The sequence below is a fragment of the Rhodamnia argentea genome, chromosome 4 (assembly GCF_020921035.1).
Source record: "Rhodamnia argentea isolate NSW1041297 chromosome 4, ASM2092103v1, whole genome shotgun sequence".
NCBI classification, from domain to species: domain Eukaryota; kingdom Viridiplantae; phylum Streptophyta; class Magnoliopsida; order Myrtales; family Myrtaceae; genus Rhodamnia; species Rhodamnia argentea.
Window position 1 is genome coordinate 13,642,094 of NC_063153.1, and position 17,787 is coordinate 13,659,880.

The following is a 17,787-nucleotide window of genomic DNA, read 5'->3' on the forward strand; positions in this document are numbered from 1 at the left end:
GGGCATCTCATCCAAGTGGGAGCAATGTGAGAAGTAGAGAATTTGTTTCAAATTAGTCTCAATTGTAGCACTTGATAAGAAGATGCCATCATTATCTAATCCAAGTGGAGTGTAACGGAGCATGATATACTAAGTATACAATCTCTTGTATAGCGAACAAGTGGCAAAAGCATTTCCCTTCGACATTTTGAGATTGAAAGGAAAGTTTTCATGGTCAGTCCATAGAGTCACTCCACGAGAAGTGAATGAGCCAAGGAATGTAAATAAGGCTCTAACTTGACTAGATAAGGAAAAGTGGATATAAGCAATGGAAAAAGAGATGGAGTCAATGGAATCAAACCAAGTTTGGGAATTGATTGATCTTTCAAATGAACGCAGAGCTATTGGGAGCAAGTGGGTTCTCAAAATAAAGTGTAAAAAGTAATGGGTCGATTGAAAGATATAAGGTTCCTCTTGTGGCGAAAGAATATAATCAACAAGAATGAATTGATTATGAAGAGGTCTTTTCTTCAGTGGTGAGATTTACCTCAATTCACTTTATTTTGGCAATAGTGGCTAGTATGGATCTTGAATAAATATTGTTTTTCTCAATGGAGAATGAAAAAAAGAAATTCATATAAAACAACCCATTGGGTTTGTTATACAAGGCCAAGATCAAAAAGTAAAAGTATGTTGACTTTTAAGATCGATATATCACCTTAAGCAGTATTCAAGACAATTATATATACGTTTTTCATAATGTTGTAGCGGTATATGATTTTGCAACGATTGATAAAGATCGTTGTGTATATATCAAAAGATCCAAAGATCAATTTATGATCTTATCATTATATGCTGATGATATACTAATTGCTGAAAGCTATTTGGAGTTTGTCAATATAGTTAAGAATTGGTTATGTGCTAATTTTGAGATGAAGGATACGGGGTGAAGATTATTGTGTATATATCAAAAGATCCAAAGATTAATTTATGATCTTATCATTATATGTTAATGATATACTAATTGCCGAAAGCTATTTGGGGTTTATTAATACAATTAAGAACTAGTTATGTGCTAATTTTGAGATGAAGGACACGGGTGAAGCTGCATATATTATTGGAATTAAGATTTCAATAGATCGTGATCTTTTTCACAAGAGGCTTACATAGATAAATTCTTTAAATGATTTTACATGTAAGACAGTAAACCCATAGATACTCTTATTGCAAGATGTGAAGGATTGAGCCATAAAATGTATCTCGAGACTTCACTAGCAAATGAACAAATGGAAAATGTGTCATATCCTAGTGCTGTTGGAAGGTTAATGTGCGCTACGATGCATACATATATGATATTTATTATGCAATTGGAATGGTTAGCATATACCAATTCAACTCAGGTCAAGCACATTTGACTATCATAAGAGAATCTTGAGATATCATAAAGGTACTGCTGATTTTTTGCTGAGTTATCAAGGTAGTGATCTGCACTTTAAAGGCTATATTGTCGTTGACCAAGGAAGAGGTTTAGATGAGAGAAATTCTACCTCTAAATTCGCATTCTTACTTAATAGTGGGGCCATATCGTGAAGTAGTAAGAAGCAAACATATACATCCTTATCCACGATGGAAGCTAATCTCGTGGTGTTATCAGCAAGAGTATGAGAGGGTGTTTGGCTTTAGAAATGTTTGGATCAATGAGATGTTGCTAAGGATGTTGCAGGTTCAATTATTGGTTAATTGTCATAGCCAAACAACAAGAGCTTATACTAAGTATCCACTGCAAGACCAAACATATAGACATGAAGTATGATTTTGTGAAAGACATGGTTGTACGAAAGGATGTGAATGTATAGTACATACCTACGCATAGAATGATAGCAGATCTTATGATAGAGTCAATTCCTAGAGATGTTTTCATTAGTTATGTGTTGACAAAGGGATTAGTTCCTTACATTGAAATCTCTAGGAATGCGTAGAAGTTGGACTATTGGATATTTAAATTTCTCTAAGTTCACAGTTAATGGTATTTGTTATCATTATTTATGCCTATGAGTTTGTATGACATTTATGCATACTAATGCTTGGTGCATATATTGAGAAGGTATATTGGACAGATAAGAGATTAACCCACTTACACGGGTAATCGCCTCTATTTACTAAATGATAAATTGAGATGAGACAATTCTAAGCTCATTATCTAAGTGATAATTGAGAGCTCGGGCTTAAAATATAAATGTCGCCTTAAAAAAAGTGTTAAGATGAGGTTGTCGCGACTTGATCTCGTCGGTGGGAGATCGTGGGCTAATGGGTCGCCGTTCGGGCCCGGTTGCGTGTGGACCTTCGGACGCGAGCCTCTCCCAAGGCCCATTACCCAAATTGCAACGGAGGATAAAATCGGGTCGACCTTTCGGTGCGGTCTAGTGACATGTGCTACGTGTGCATGCCTTGGAGTCGCCACCAATCGTTTCGTGGAAGGTACGATTGGAAACCTTATCGAATAGTTGGGAGCTTCTATTCGATTCTGCAAGAACCAGAAAGATGGGATCGGTGACTTAGTTACGTCAACTATCAGAGTTAACGCCATTTCGGTACTTAAGTTGATTGAATTTTCTAACCTCGGATTTCATGCATATGAGTAGGGCACGAATCCTAAATCTAGGAATTCATGCAGATGAGAATGACTATCCTAGCAATCACAATCAATCAAAGTAAATGCGCAAATTAAAGAATCCATAACATGCGGATAAATCGCATCAAATCAACGTGACATTCCTAATATAGCCCTATCAGCTTAGGGAAGGGACATTCAAAGCATAAGAAGAGATCGGGAGTGATTTGGAAGTGATTCGCCCATGAGAGGCAAAATCGTAATTTTGAGAAAATTTGAGGACGATTTGCCGGAAAGGGAAAAATGGTCATTTCAGAAGAGATCTGGAGTGAGAAATGTTGAAAATAGGATCGACCACCTAAACTGACCTATTTCCTAATTTTTGACATTTTAAAGAATTTTTTGAAATTTTCTGGAGACAAATTGCCCCTAAAGGGTAAAAATGTCATTTTGGAAAAATCGGGAAAAGAAATCTCAAAAATAGAATTGGCCAGTTGACGGTGGTCATTCCTCTATTTTTGAGAATTTCTGAAATTTTTTAGGAATTTTCTACAATTTTTCCTAATTTTTTTGGATTTTCTATGATTTTTCTATTTTTTGGATTTTTAAAAATCATTTTTCGAATTTTTTTATCAAAAGAAAAATATTTTCCGGACCGAATCGAACAAAAATAAGGCTGGATTTGTGTCAAACAGACTTAGATTTACAATTGGTATACGTTGTTTCGATCAACAGCGAATCAAACTCCAGAATCACAGCAAGTCGAGAAGAATTAAGGGCAAGCAAAGACTGACCTGTGTTCATCCGAGCGACGGCAACGATGATCTGTCCTCTTGATCTCTATCTCGTATTTCCTTTCTCAATGAAGTTCTCGAGTGAAAATCCGTGAAGGACCTCTGATGAACGTCAATGGTCTCCGTGCTCTCCTCGTGTGTCTCACCAAACGGAGTCTCCCCTAGAGCTCGATGAAACTCTCCTTGAATCTTCTCCCCCTTTTTGTTCGTTCCTCCTCAGTCCGTTTTGTTAACTCCCTCTTTTTTGTTAGAGATGCTAACTGAATCCCCTCCGTCGGCGAACACTCCATGGTCGAAGTTGTTATATTCCTGCTCTTCATCCAAATTGTCGCGCGTTGAAGCTTCTGGCCAATCCTCGTGCACGCCCGCCGTCACATGCGAAGTGATCCGTCAGCCTCGAGTTTCCACGGGCAATGCCGTCCACTTGCTTTGGCGACTTGTCATCATCAAATTGGTCTTTGCTTTGGCCATTTTCTTTTTTGTTTTTGCTGCGATCCGTGCGTAAAGATCAAGAGAACAGAGCTGGTGTGCCCAATGGAAAGAGAACCATGGTTCTGGGCGTGCACCTGGTCAATTAGTTGACTTGGCCCTTCATTTCATTCATTCATTTTCATTTCATTTTTTTTTATGTGTAGGCCCTAATTCAACATCAATGTGACCATTTTCCGTGAAATTGAACCTCAACACTAGTCTCTAGAACAAGAACATTATCTAAAAATGATAAGTTCGTGTCCGATTGATTTGGTTTTATGCAAAAATCCCCAATTTTCAAGATTTATTGAATGTAAAATGTGTTCAATTAGGGTTCTTAACAATCGATTCGTGTCAATCTAACCTCACCAATGTGCTTAGAATGCTGAAAAACTTGTGGGTCAACGTTCATTTCTGCATGGGTTCGATTTTGGAATCGCCAATTTGACCCCGATTGAAAATCGCGGATTATATCGGAAATGCAATATGTCCAATTTGTAACCTGCTCAAAAATTGAAATTTATTGGACCAAAATGCAATTAAAGGTGTAAGAATCAAATGTCATAACTGACTCAAAGTAAGAAAGACAATAGGAGTGCCTCAAATGAATTTTTTGGCTCAATTTAGGTCCAAATTTTGCGAAGGCTCATGTGATCCCAAATTTAATTTTCCAAGTTTTCGAAAGCCAAAATGAAGAGGGAATTAAAAGAAAAATATTGGATATTTTCCCATATTTTTTAGGCCGAAAATGCTATTTTTTTTGTAAATTTTTGGGTATTTTTCTAATATACCAAAAATATCAAAAATGGTGAAAAATACCAAAAAATATTTTTTGTTCAAAAATGGATCCTTAAGCTTGGCCAAGGCTTCCAAAATTTATTTTTCAATTTTATGAATTTTTTTATGGATTTTTGAAAATTTTTCTAAAGAAAAGCTGATTAAAAATCGGGTGCCAACAGAGGTCATAATGTTTATTATGCCCGAAAGTGAAACAACCTCCATATTTCACTTTATCTATCTTTATTGCTAGATGTGAGTTCTAATAGATATTTTTGAACATAGTAGATTTGTGAACTCAAGTTAGACATTAGGTATGTCTGAAATCATCCGTATGGTATTAAGTGAAAAGACATACGCTCCATGGAAAAGAAGAGAATCCCATAATACACATTTCATACTACGTATGCATGAGACGGCCAATAAAAGTTGGCGAAAGTTTTGATCTCAACTTTCAAGTCATGTAAGACTATTGAGGATAAAATTCCTCAAATTTGTCCCCTTACAACTCTTACTTATTCTCCGAATTTCTATTTAGTGTTTGCTATTGTAGAGTATTGCCAATGGTCATGAGATTAATTCAATCTAATGAGACATTTCTAGAAAAACGAGTTAAACTGAAACTAAGAGGTTTAAGGGAAGAAGAAGATCGATTTGTTTTGATGTCACATTCAATCTTTGTATTCACAGGTCGACCAATTATGATTATTTGAACTTAATCATGATTGTGAATGCAATATATTCGAGTACTCAAAGAGATCAAGAGAGATATGATGTAAATGTGATCGATCGATCTAAGGTACTGCATACTAGATCTACTTTGAGGTAATGTTCCATTTTAAGCTGCTATATACTCCCAATGGATGTATGGCAATGAGCTTTTATAGTATGCTAGTCGCACTGTTTATTTGTTAATATGAGCCTTATAGAGAACAGAGAATTATGTTTAGCCCATCATGGGTGAGTGAGAGATGCTGGGTTATATAGATGGGTGGGACTGTCCAAGATGGGCTAACCCAGCCTATTACCCACAAGAGTAAATTGCCAAAGGTAGTTACTCCTCGCGTTGGTTCTCACGTTCAAAGAATTACATTTTCTTCTATAGTAAAAAATAGAAAGAAGAACAGTGAAGAACAGTAAGAGAAAACTAACGATGAATCTCTCCGAATGAATAATCTCTTGTGGGTTGCAACGGGTAACATCTAATTTGTTGAAATCATGATACGTCCCTCCTATGATGTACTCATTTATAATTAATGATTCAAGTAAGGTTTTGGGAATGTTATTTCGTGTAATTTTGCTACGTATGTAATGGGATTGGTTCCCATCACATTACTTCATTGGTTGCACCAGAAAACTCTAAACAACGATTTTTAAGGAAGATATTTGAGTATGAAACATGATTTCAGGTGTCCTGAACTCAGGTTACAAGAAAAGCTGTAATTGCATGAGTGCCGGCTTAGTCGAATCAACAGTTCCGCCTCTGAAGTCAACTCATGTATCATTATACCAGTTCACAAAAATGTTCTAATGAAAGCTGTTCTATTATCATCTTCCATTTTCTTGATTAAAAAAAAACAGGAATATGAATTATAAAAACATTTTTGGTGCACTGCACAAAATAAGGTCGTTTTTTTTTTTTTATCATTTTAAGGATCAAATTTGAAAAAAAGGCAATCAAAGTTTCAATCAAACATAATTTTCATTGAGAAATTTCCATCATATATTTGCATAGAAGCTATCTCTTTAGAAAAATTCTGCCTTCAATCGAATTGAAGTTCTTTGCTTTTGCTTTTGGGCTTGACAAAAGTGAGGTGCCGTCTTGCTCATAGCTTTATACGGCCAAAGCTTGCAAATTAAGTTGCCTAAATAGCTTTCTCGAGCCCAAGGAAAGAAGCAACTTAACTTGGTAAAAACTCAACTTGATCAATGTGTCAATGGATGGAATGAAAAAAATAAGAGAAAGGGACAAAGTCATCTTAAAGTAACGGTTCCATCACTGGGGACTAAACCTCACAATCAGTGGCACTAGAGCCTAAGGTTGCTTGCAGCATAGGACTAATCTATATTCCCACTGTAAAGTGGGGAAAATTATATGCTTGCTTGTGGAAATTGTAGAGGCTCACCTTTACTTTAAGGGAGGTACTTGTCTTTAAGGAAGGAATGAACTCTCCCCTAGGGAGATTAAACTCTTTGATAACTGAATATCTTATCCATTTTTGCATTCTCCGTTTACTTTGTTGTTGAAAGATTCTAACCAGGAGAGCGATCCAATGGCGACGCAACCCAGTGAGAAACAAGGAAATTCGAGCCATGCAGAACAACCTGCAGGTACACATTTTGAAGATGTTCGTGTAAGTGTTGGATCGGCTCCTTCTCAATCCAGAGGTGCTCCAGGAGCGTTATCCCTCAAAAGAGTTATTTCATTGTGAAATTAATGTATGGGGCGGGTATTCATGAAATTGTTCTTTTCTGGGGCACTTCTCAATGCCTGCAAGGAAAACGTATGAACAAAATGGGCTGAAAAGTTTGCATCCATATGCAGGAATATCAGAAAAGCAAGTAGAGCCATTGTTGCAAGCTGCATTCAAGGGTGATTGGGAATCTGCTAAAAGATTTTTTGAACGAGATTCTGCTTCAAAAATGGCCAAAATAACAAGCAGATCAGAAACAGCTCTTCACATAGCCGCTTTGAGTGCACAAGACCAATTCGTTGAGAACCTGGTTGAGCTCTTGTCTCCATTCCCTGAAGCGCTTGAAATGATTGATTCTGATGGCCGCACAGCCCTCCACAACGCTGTCCTTTGTGGAAGGATAAGGATGGTCAAGGCATTAGTTAGATGTAATCCTAAGCTGACGCAACTTGCAGATAATGAAGGACGTGTTTCTTTGGGAATATCTGCTGTGGAAGCTTCTATGCATAAGGAGATTGCTTGGTTCCTGGCAAAAAACACGTCAGACGACGGGCCAAGTCATCCCTTCAGCAATCCTTCTGCGATTGATTGCATTATAAATCTCACATACGCTGGTCATCATGGTAAGATTAACATCACTCTTTATCTCAATTCCATTTGTCTTTTTCCTTCATTCTAGACTTAGCTTATTTTGCTGATCAACTTTGCTTGTGAATTCGGATAGATATCACCCTTCATCTAGTCGGGCGGTACCCCCACTTAATGACCATGAAAAGTGCAAAGCATCAAGGCATATCTATACTTTACTCGTTGGCAATGATGCAGTCTCACTATCCCAGCGGAACCAGGCTGAGTGTTTTGGAAGCATTGATATACAAATGTCCGTACTTTCTGCACTCACATCCCTTCATTACTGATTCACTTCAAGAAGATCAAACCTGGCTCATCTCTTTTGTTTCTGAACTGAAGGTATTCCGGTGGACTTGAACTACAAACCAACAGATACAAATTCGGATCCAGGTGGGTATGCATTTTTGCTTTTGGGAATTATCTAATTTAGGACCTTCCATGATTTTTAAGTTGATTTAATTTCATAGATTGATTCTCTTCCTATCAGCAAAATGTAACCTTTGACATTGTCAGGACACCCGTGGTTTCATAGCCACAAATCCGGTTCTCTTTGCGACATGATTGTGGCCCTTCAATGTCTTACAGGGTCATTCTGGAATGCCACCAAAGTCGTTGGTATGCTTCTATTTTATGATGATATAGTCTCTATCTCCGTTCCGCTCTCCCCAACTAAAAAGTCTACGGCTTGTTTCTTTTGGACTTATTTTATAAATAGAAAAAAAGATCCCGCTTTATTCTTTTCCATAATTTGGAAGAGAATTTGTGTTAGGCCCACTGCCTGTGCGAAAGAATCATTACTCATTCACCGTGGGACGAGTAACATGTGTGTTTGAAGTTGGTTTCGTAATTAAATTAGCCCAAAACACTACTGGACCGCTAAAAACGATCCAATAGTACCCAAAACTTACTCACAACATTTGCCTGTACTTGCACTTGTCATCTTCCTCCAATTCTGTATGCCCGCGAAACACCCTTTAGCCTTGTCCCTAATTCTTCTGTTTTTGTCAAAGACCGAAAAGGGAAACATAATAGCGTCTTTGCGTATTTTTATCAAATTAGACGTTATTTTGGAGAGTCAACTCTACTCACTATGTCAAAGACCCCATGTGGAAGTTTGGATTTTGCTAGGGACAGATGGACTGGAGAAAGGAAAAAAATTTGCTCTTGCGCTGAGCATAAATAACAATACAATGGTTTGTAAGATTGGTATGATTTTTTTTATTACTAGCTGCTATGTATACTCGAATACTATTGTCTAAAATCATCTTATCTCTATCTAGACAGACGTCATTAGCGTGGCCATTTTCAGAGTTGTTCTATCAGATTAAGTCTTATAATTAGGTACACTTAAAAGGTTAACATTATAAAGCCTCCTTTGAACTTCTAGGAAGATCACTTTCTTCAGTTACCCTCTAATCACTTCTACTTTTTTCACATCCAATTATTTTTTTCGTCCATACATGATATAAACCTTTCCTTGAAAAATGCTAAAAATGATTTTATACTTTTTTTTTTTTTTGTACTTTACATCAGCAATCGCTAAAACTCACTGTTTGCATTTAAGGACTGAATCCCAAAAGCAAAAAAAAAATCAAATCGCTTCTCCAAATGAGAGAGAGAGAGAGAGTTTTCCCAATCACCCGTCAACCCACGCTCGAAGTGCGGGAAATTATGATAATTAGTAGACTGTTGTTTGATGCAATTTCTTTAAAAAAAAAAAAAAGTGACCCGGAGCTGGAGAACTCTTTTCTTAATCCAATTGCCACCCCTACGCTTTTCGTTATTCTTTTTCATTTGTTATTTTTTTGAAATTTTGTAGTTCCTATAATCAAAAGAGTCCATGAGGTGAAGCTGAGACATGTGGCGGCATTCGAGTTGGCAAAACAAATTTGCGTTGCGATCTCTTATATGAATACTACCGAGATCATGAATTTTTTCCAAGAGGGGGAATTGTTGGCTCAAGCTACAAGCAGAGGAATCAGTGAAATTGTGAAACTATGTACTCAGTTTTTCCCGGAGCTTATTTGGATTTCGCTTTATAGTAGGAGGTTAAGGACACTTTCTGTGGAGTTTCGCCAAGAAAAGATTGTCAATCTCTTTCTAAGGGAAAGCTCAAACAGTGAGTTGTCATTAGTGCCGGCACCTATAAAATATGATTCAAGGTGGATGATATATGAAGCAACACATTACAACCCTAAGTTCGATGCGATAACTAATGTCGCTGGAGCAGCTTTTCAGATGCAAAGAGAACTCCAGTGGTACAAGGTAAGAATCTTTCTTTCATACAGCAAATAACCGCCCTTAATGAAAAGTATTACATCTTGTTGACAAGTTTCTTAAAATATGATAGCTAGAACTTTATTTAGATAGTCCTAAAATATACATAGATCAATTTTTTTTTACAGCGGTAGGGTGATATCCAGCCAAGCTTTTCCACACCACGAGGTCCACTTGGATAATTTTAAAGGCGGACTACCCACGCTTTCAACATGACTTGGACACAAAACCACAATGAGAAGAAGAAACTATTTTGTCATCTAAGACAACACTTTGTTTATACGTAGAACTTTTAAATTCCACATTTTAAACATAAGTTAACAAGGTAAGTTGAGAAACAACACTGCATCCTTATATCAATTTGCATAAAATAAGGGAGACTGATTAGAAAATTTTGGTCATGGAAAACTGATTAACACTAATCAAAATCGAATTGCATTCCAATATTAATAATATAATTATGATCCACCACATAATCTAATCCAAGTGTCTCTTTCTTAAATTCGACCTACTCTTTATATAGGTCTCTGCCATGATGCAATTAGAGGATTATTATGCAAATTATTTCATGTATAGCCCATATATTTAAATCAGTTTTAATAGACAGTTTTAATTGCTTTGCTCGTTCAGTTGTATAATATTTTGTATTTAAGATTATAGTGTAGGTCAGCTATAATTAAATGTATCTAGATGGATAATGATTTAATTAAAGTAATATGAATTGAATCTTGTCTTCATTTATGGCCACTATTTTCATTTGGATAGCTATTAATTCAGGAACACTTCTCATTAGTTAATGTATCTATTAACTAAAGTTTTGCTCAAGCAAACAACTCTCGCAAAAAATTGATATCAGGAAGCTTTTACTATATATTTACCTTTATTTCATTTCAACTCTCCATTCTCTGTCGTGAAAAAAAAAAAATAACTTGGGACAATTACATATAACAAGAGTCCTAAAATTTGTGCCAATCCTTCACTTGAGTACTAAAACTTTGAATTTGTACAAAAGTCCTAATGCTTGTCTCTATCCTTCACGTTAGTCCTTTCATTAGTTCCATCAAATTTTTATCAACGGATTATTCGTTGGCATTTTTTTATTAATTTCCTTTCATTTTTTAAGCAAGTGGCATCGATATGGTGCAAATAGGTGTGACGTCACAAAATCTATAATACAAAGGGCTAGGGTTTTAAAAGTTTAGAGAGAGTGATCATCGAAGAGGAACAAGAAGGGTCCGCTCCCTTAGGCACTAGCAAATTTTGGGAATCCTCACGGGGTCGCTTCAAGTACAATGACCCTCGCCGGACCCTTGATGAGGCTTGGCCGCCCTCGCTCAATGGGGCCGGTGATGTGGTTCACCACCACTCAAGGTGGCTAAGTTGGCTCTCCGATGGACATCGTCGTTGCCACCATTGCAGGCCCATGAAACACCCTTCTAATCTCGTGAACTGGTCAAATTCAAACTTTTGGCATGTGCAGTTGACTTTAATCCAGAGTAGTTTATATATAATTGACTCAATTGGAAACACTAAATTTCAGCTTCTAAGTTGAAAATCCATTGCTTTCTAATCAATTGAACCAAATTTGGTAGGTAGAGTTGTATCTTTATTTACGTAACTATCCTGTCATTTAGCATTTGATTTAATTGGCTCTTGAACAATCAATTTTGTAATATGAAGACATATCTCCAACTACAATGCACTTGATTACCATCCGTTGGATATTTGAAAATGAATTTTTTTTTGTGTAGTTTTGTTACATACGATAAATTACTTGCATATTATTTTCTTTATATAAAACGAATATGTGCGCTACCATTAATGAGAAAATAATAGGGGAAAATGAAAAAAGATCGATAAGATTAGTTCTAGTGAGTAAAACAGGATGTCAAAGAGCATGACAACTTCAAATCAATCACATCTATCAATCAAAGAAATAAGAATAACAGATTTGTAGATTTTAGAAGAATGGAAAATACATATAATCCAACCAGAGAAATGAAACACGAGAATTATGAATAGGAAAAATTATCCAATCAATCTTAAATTTATCTTACAAATGTTATTTTAGGTTTTTTAATTTAATCAATTTAATCTTAAATCTTTGTATAAAAATCCTTACAGTCAATTTTCATCTAACATTGCTAATGGGGTAATGTGTCACAAAGGACGGCCGATGATGGCTAAACTACCTTTTACCAATTTCCAATGGAATTGACCAAATGAATTACATTGAAATTTCGTGAAATTTTTAAGACTAAATTGGAAAATTTGAAAATTTTAAGATTGAATTGACATGTATATTAGGTTAATGACAAATTGGTTATTTTTCCCAATCTAAATGTGAATCAATTACCATAGTCGAACAAAACATCCAAAGTGGAGAAACAATGCGCTTTTTCTCTTTAAACATGTCTCGAGCAAATAGATGAAGTCTTTTAATATGTCAAATTTGATCTCGAAATCACAAGAATCGCCATTCCTTCAACGATGGCACAATGGAGCCCCTTCACTAGTTGCATTAGAACAAACATCACGGAAGAGGTAATCTCCTCTTTGTTGTCTTTTGCTTCAGGGTCATAACGGGAATCATCACATCGCAACAATGAAATTTCTCAGATTGTTCTTGGAGTTGTTGTATTTGTTTACTCAAATCTCCTAGTTCGACTCACAATGATTACCATTGAGTCCACAGTAAAGACAACTAGCCGTAATCTAGGTTCTGATACCAACTTATACTCAAGCGTTGGAGATTTACAAGGCAACACAGGTGCAGTAAGAGAAATTCTTACCACCTAAAGAATCCCTTGAAGACGTGAGCGTATGATAGGATATTTGCTCACCACCTCAGGATTTCACTTGAGAATATAGGCCATATAAAGAGTAGATGTTAACTACCTATGGAATCCACCTCAAGATATGGGTCTATAATTCATAGCTCAATCGAATTCACCAAAGACATACAGAGTTAACCAAAATCTAATCCAAGTGTTTAGTTCCATAATTCAGAAAACATTCACTCGCCATTAATGGAGCCGCAGAGGGGTGTATCTTTATTATTACTTGAAACAACCTTCTAAGTATAGGCAATTCCCAAGCATTTTATTAGAAACAAATAGAATGCATAGGGATCAACCAAGCATGTAGAAGCACTAAAAAGTCTCACATTTCGTGGCCAGCTCTTCATACTTTTTCCATATGTTCTTCGAGAAGACTCCAAATTCCATGAAACTTGATTTATTAAATATTGTTTTCCATGTATATGTTATTCGACTAAAATGAAGTGCAAAGTCATCATCCAAGCTCTGCAGAAAGTGAGCTTTCAAATTTGCCAGCAAAGATAGACTTGATCTCTAAGCAATTTCCCATCAAGTGTTGGATCAGTCTTGATCTCCTTGAGATGTTCCCTTGTTTGTTTGTCTTTTTTAATATTCAATACTTTATCCACTTACCGAAACTCCTATTTGTGAGTTTATGCATAGGCTGTGGAAAGCTGGATTATCCCTACTAGAAGAACCGAATTATATGACCAGAAAACATATTGGAGTATGTTTGTGGAGAATCACAAAATGCTGCTTGAGAATGGAGAGAAGTGGGTGAAGGACACATCAAATTCATGTATGCTTGTCTCAACTTTAATTGCCACAGTATTGTTTGCTGCCGCATTCACTCTTCCTGGAGGGAATGACCGCAAAACTGGAGTGCCATTGTTGTTAGGACATGACCCTTTCCTGGTTTTCGCAATTTCGGATGCCTTAGGCTTATTTTCCTCCGTGATGGCCATGTTGTTATTTCTAGCCATCTTAACATCGCGGTATGAGGCGGAAGATTTTCTTGACTCATTGCCTAAGAAGATCATAATGGGCCTTAGCTTTCTCTTCCTCTCCTTGGCTTTTATGCCAGTGGCCTTTGCTGCAACTCTCACAATTGTACTGGATAAGAGACTGGAGTGGGTTCTCATTCCCATCACTTTGTTGGCCTCTGTCCCCGTGGCTTTATTCGCTGTACTACAGCTTCCCCTGCTAGTCCAGATGGTTAAATCCACCTACGGACCAAGCATCTTTCGTCCCGAGAGCATTTGGGAGTGAGGCATAATTGTTGGACATGATCACGTCATTGACGATTTTGATTTGAGGGTGTATGTCTTCATTATAGTTGATTGTAGCAGGGCCAATGCGGTGATCTCCTCAAGATATTTGAACAATTACTATGCATTATGTTTCCCTACCTAGTCACCAAAGACCTATTTATTCAATGATTTGATCAACTTAAAATTTCAGCCCTAGATACTTCAAAATTGAATATACACATACGTAAACAATTTTTTTTTAACATTCAGTAAGAAAACATGCTCAATCTTGGAATATAACTTGTTAAAAAATAGTTTTTTCGGATTTTTTTTTTTTTTTGTGCAGTCCTGGATTGACTACTAAAATAATAGTATCAAGAGAGTGACTTGTACACATAGAAAATCCATCACAAGAAAAAGCAGAAATTTTAGTTTTGCATTAGCTTGGAAAATTGTCACTTTATAGATACAAGTTGAAATGACCTGATTCCACAGCCAAAAGTAAGAAAGCTCTTGGATCTATAACTTTTATGTTTTGAGTCTTCTCAGATGAGTACTTTTTTTTTTTTTTTGGTCCAATCTCAGATGAGTACTTTAGGAAGGTCACAATTGGGGTAAAAGTGGATGGACGTGAATGGACGAAATGAGGAAAAGACAAGAACTTCGATGGTTGCTCTTCTAGACCTCCAAGGAAAATGATAGGGCATCAATTTTTCTAGATTGATAGCTACAACTTTTCAAGAATGCAAACTTTCAAAAAGCTCCAACTCTTAAAGGACGGATTGAAAAACTCTTCTAGGTTTTCAAGGGCATAAACTCTTCGAGGTTCAAGGGAATTGTACTAGGCAAGTTTCATTAATCAAAGTTATCTACCTTTTATAGAAACTTGATGGCTTTTTGAAACAGATCAAAAGAAGAGTAAAATACTAAAGTCCAATCTAGAAACTAGAAGTTATTAAAGCACATAGAAACTAGAAACACTATTTTTTTTTTTTTGTCCAAAACTACAAACACTTAGGAGCTATTAAAAGTTCAGTAATGTTGGTGGCAATTGTAAAGTGTCATGTCGTAGGCTTCCAATGCATGGGAGATGACAAAGTCTTTATTACGAAGTTTATCGATGAGAGTCTTGAACTTATCGTTGTAAGGCTTTATCGATGTCAAGTTTGAACGCGGGCTGATGAGACTCTTGGACTCATCCATGAGAAGCCTATTGGTGAGTGGCTCGTCGGGGCTTAAATAAGAGATGATCTTCTTGGTTGAGTGCGCTACTCTTGAATGCAAGCTACATCAATTTTTTTTTTTTTTTTTGCAATATAAATACAGAAATATTTCCAGTCAGGTTAATGTTCACACCTCAAATTTGCCAACCAATTTAAGCATTTATTACATAAAATTTAGGGATTGACTCCGATCCTTAAACAAAAGAATTAGGTTAGGCATAAGGAAACCAGCGCTGCCAAAACTTTTGTATGAGGCTCACTATAAGTTTTTTCTTAATCAATTAAGTGGTATTTTCCAAAAAAAAAAAAAAAAATTGACCACTTACATGCCAACTACCATTTGGATTGCCGAAAATCCAATAGGGCGATTTTTTTATCAAAAACTTTCAGACCTACGTGGCTTTGTTGGCCAGCTCAGTCAGCATTAATAGTCCCAAACGACGTCATTTACATATTTTTTTTTTTTTTTTTGCTATGGTGGAATAAAAAAAATGTAAAATTTGATTGTCTGTCCACAGATCTCTCGGTAGGCTCCGTAGTTGCTCACCCCTTCCGGCATCGCTCTAGTCTCATACATGGCCACAAGCCTCTCTTGTCTATGGCTCAAGAAGCAGTTTGTCTATGGCTCGCGAAGCAGCTCATCCATAGATCTAGCCACTCAGCTTGTCCATGGCCATAAGCCTTCACGGCGAGCTCGAGATCCCGACGACCATGAAATGCAAGCTCAAACAACAAAAGAAAAAAAAACAAATGAAAACAGAGGAATAGATTTTAGGGAAGATGACTAGAGCTTGAACGTGGCCATCGACGAGCAAAGGAGAGAGAGAGAGAGAGCTAGCAACAGAGTCGACATACAGAGAGTCAGTTTGAGCTCGTTTGCCAATTTTTTCCCAAATTGGTAAATTGGAGTTAAATTAGGAAATAAAAGTAAATCTAGCACCAAAATCATATTCTTCTTCATGCTACAACTCAGGACGAGAGGATAGTTATTGATGTCCTCGTTCATCAGCACCAATTTGTGAAGAAAATCAATTTGGTCCTTCATGAGCTCGACCGCCACTGGAAGCTCCAGCCCGTTGAGCTCGGTGAAACAATCCCAGTCCCGCCAAGGAACTCGTAAACCCTAACGCATTCTCCATCCTCTCGCTCTTCATCTCTACCAAGCTAGGACAATTGTACATGAAAGAGATAGAGTCCCTATCCATCCGGCCCAGTTAACCCTGTTCGGCCTCACCATGGTCGCATCATCCGGCTAGGAAGACGAATTTCGCTCCGAGATGAAGGTCTCAAACTACGATATTTGCAAGATCCTATGGCCATAGCATCTCTACAAAGGGAGGTTCAATGTGATGCAGGAGCATCGAGTTATTATCTGTCGGACTCTTTCTTGATGTCGATTCTACATACCGATACACAACAATGGTTACCTATTGAAGCTACCGATTGAAGAGTTGATCATTCTTCACTGGCCGATCAGGTTAAATGTTGCTGATTCACCGGAGTTGTTGAAAATATGTTCCGAATTTGAGCCCATTAGATAAAACCCGACTCAAGATGAGTTGGAATGTTTTGCGGGCGTCCTCCGAAGAAATCCAAGTATGAGATTTTAAATCGAAGGGATTCTGTTGGATAAGGACTTGAAACAAATCGGAAAAAGGAAATATATGAAAATTTAATATCCTAATGCGCGTTGGAGTTGCACTCAAGAAAAGAAAGTTAAACTTTGACTGGATCTTGGGTATAACCACTTTCCTACTTGCGTGCTGGAGTCAGACTTCTTTGGGCATGCAAATATATACTGATTGAGGGAGCTTCATGGGCGCTGTGTTGTTAAAAACCGTGGGGCAACTCTTGAAGCACTGCTAAGGTGAGTGCTTGTACGTGAGTCCTTGCGCCGTTCATCCGACGAGTGAAGTTTACTTTGCGAATTACATTCAAGAAGAATTTGTGTTCAAGCTAAGAAATTCTTGTGGTAAGAATTTGTATTTAATTCTTTTGTGAGATTGAGAGATTATTTCGTTAGGAATTGAAGGCTAAATACTGTGTGTGTTCTTGGATGTAATTGGGGCTTGAGAAACACTAAGAGTATTTGAGTGACTCGAGTATGGTTTATAGTCTCCGTGTATCGCTTGTTCTATAATGGAATTCGTTGCTACTCTCCCCATGGACGTAGGTCTCTACAATTGAACCACGTACATCTAGTGTCCGATTTATTTTTTTGCTCTGTCTATTTTATTATTTGATCGCTTGTTCTCGCGCAACAGAGTAATTACCGATTTCAAAGCTAAATCAACAACATATCGATGCGAGAATATTCTGAGCAATTAACTTAGATATTTGACACACACACACACACACACACACACACACACACACACACACACACACATATATATATATATATATATATATTGTAAAACTAATGAACGAATTTAGAGTCTAAATTTAATTACTTTGCATTTAGTCAAATGTCCTTAACCCTAATCATTTTCTATGCAATAAATAACTAAATAAAGTTGTTAAAATTTAGGTGTCAACACTT

At 36.8% G+C, this 17,787-nt stretch overlaps 1 protein-coding gene across 1 annotated transcript; it reads left to right on the forward strand.

Moving 5' to 3' along the window:
* The first annotated feature begins 7,206 nt into the window (after positions 1-7,206).
* LOC125314819 lies at positions 7,207-14,041 on the forward strand. Its single transcript, XM_048278034.1, has 6 exons — positions 7,207-7,669; positions 7,771-7,926; positions 8,016-8,064; positions 8,242-8,291; positions 9,496-9,941; positions 13,436-14,041. The coding sequence occupies exons 1-6, from the start codon at positions 7,276-7,278 to the stop codon at positions 14,039-14,041; spliced, it is 1,701 nt and encodes a 566-aa protein (XP_048133991.1). The 5' UTR covers positions 7,207-7,275.
* Positions 14,042-17,787: the final 3,746 nt, after the last annotated feature.

Bases quoted from the DNA above. Each gene is read 5' to 3' on its own strand.
- LOC125314819 (XM_048278034.1), top strand. From the start codon at position 7,276: ATGGCCAAAATAACAAGCAGATCAGAAACAGCTCTTCACATAGCCGCT. The intron at 7,670-7,770 runs GTAAGATTAACA...GAATTCGGATAG, and splicing joins CACATACGCTGGTCATCATG to ATATCACCCTTCATCTAGTC. The intron at 8,292-9,495 runs GTATGCTTCTAT...GAAATTTTGTAG, and splicing joins GAATGCCACCAAAGTCGTTG to TTCCTATAATCAAAAGAGTC.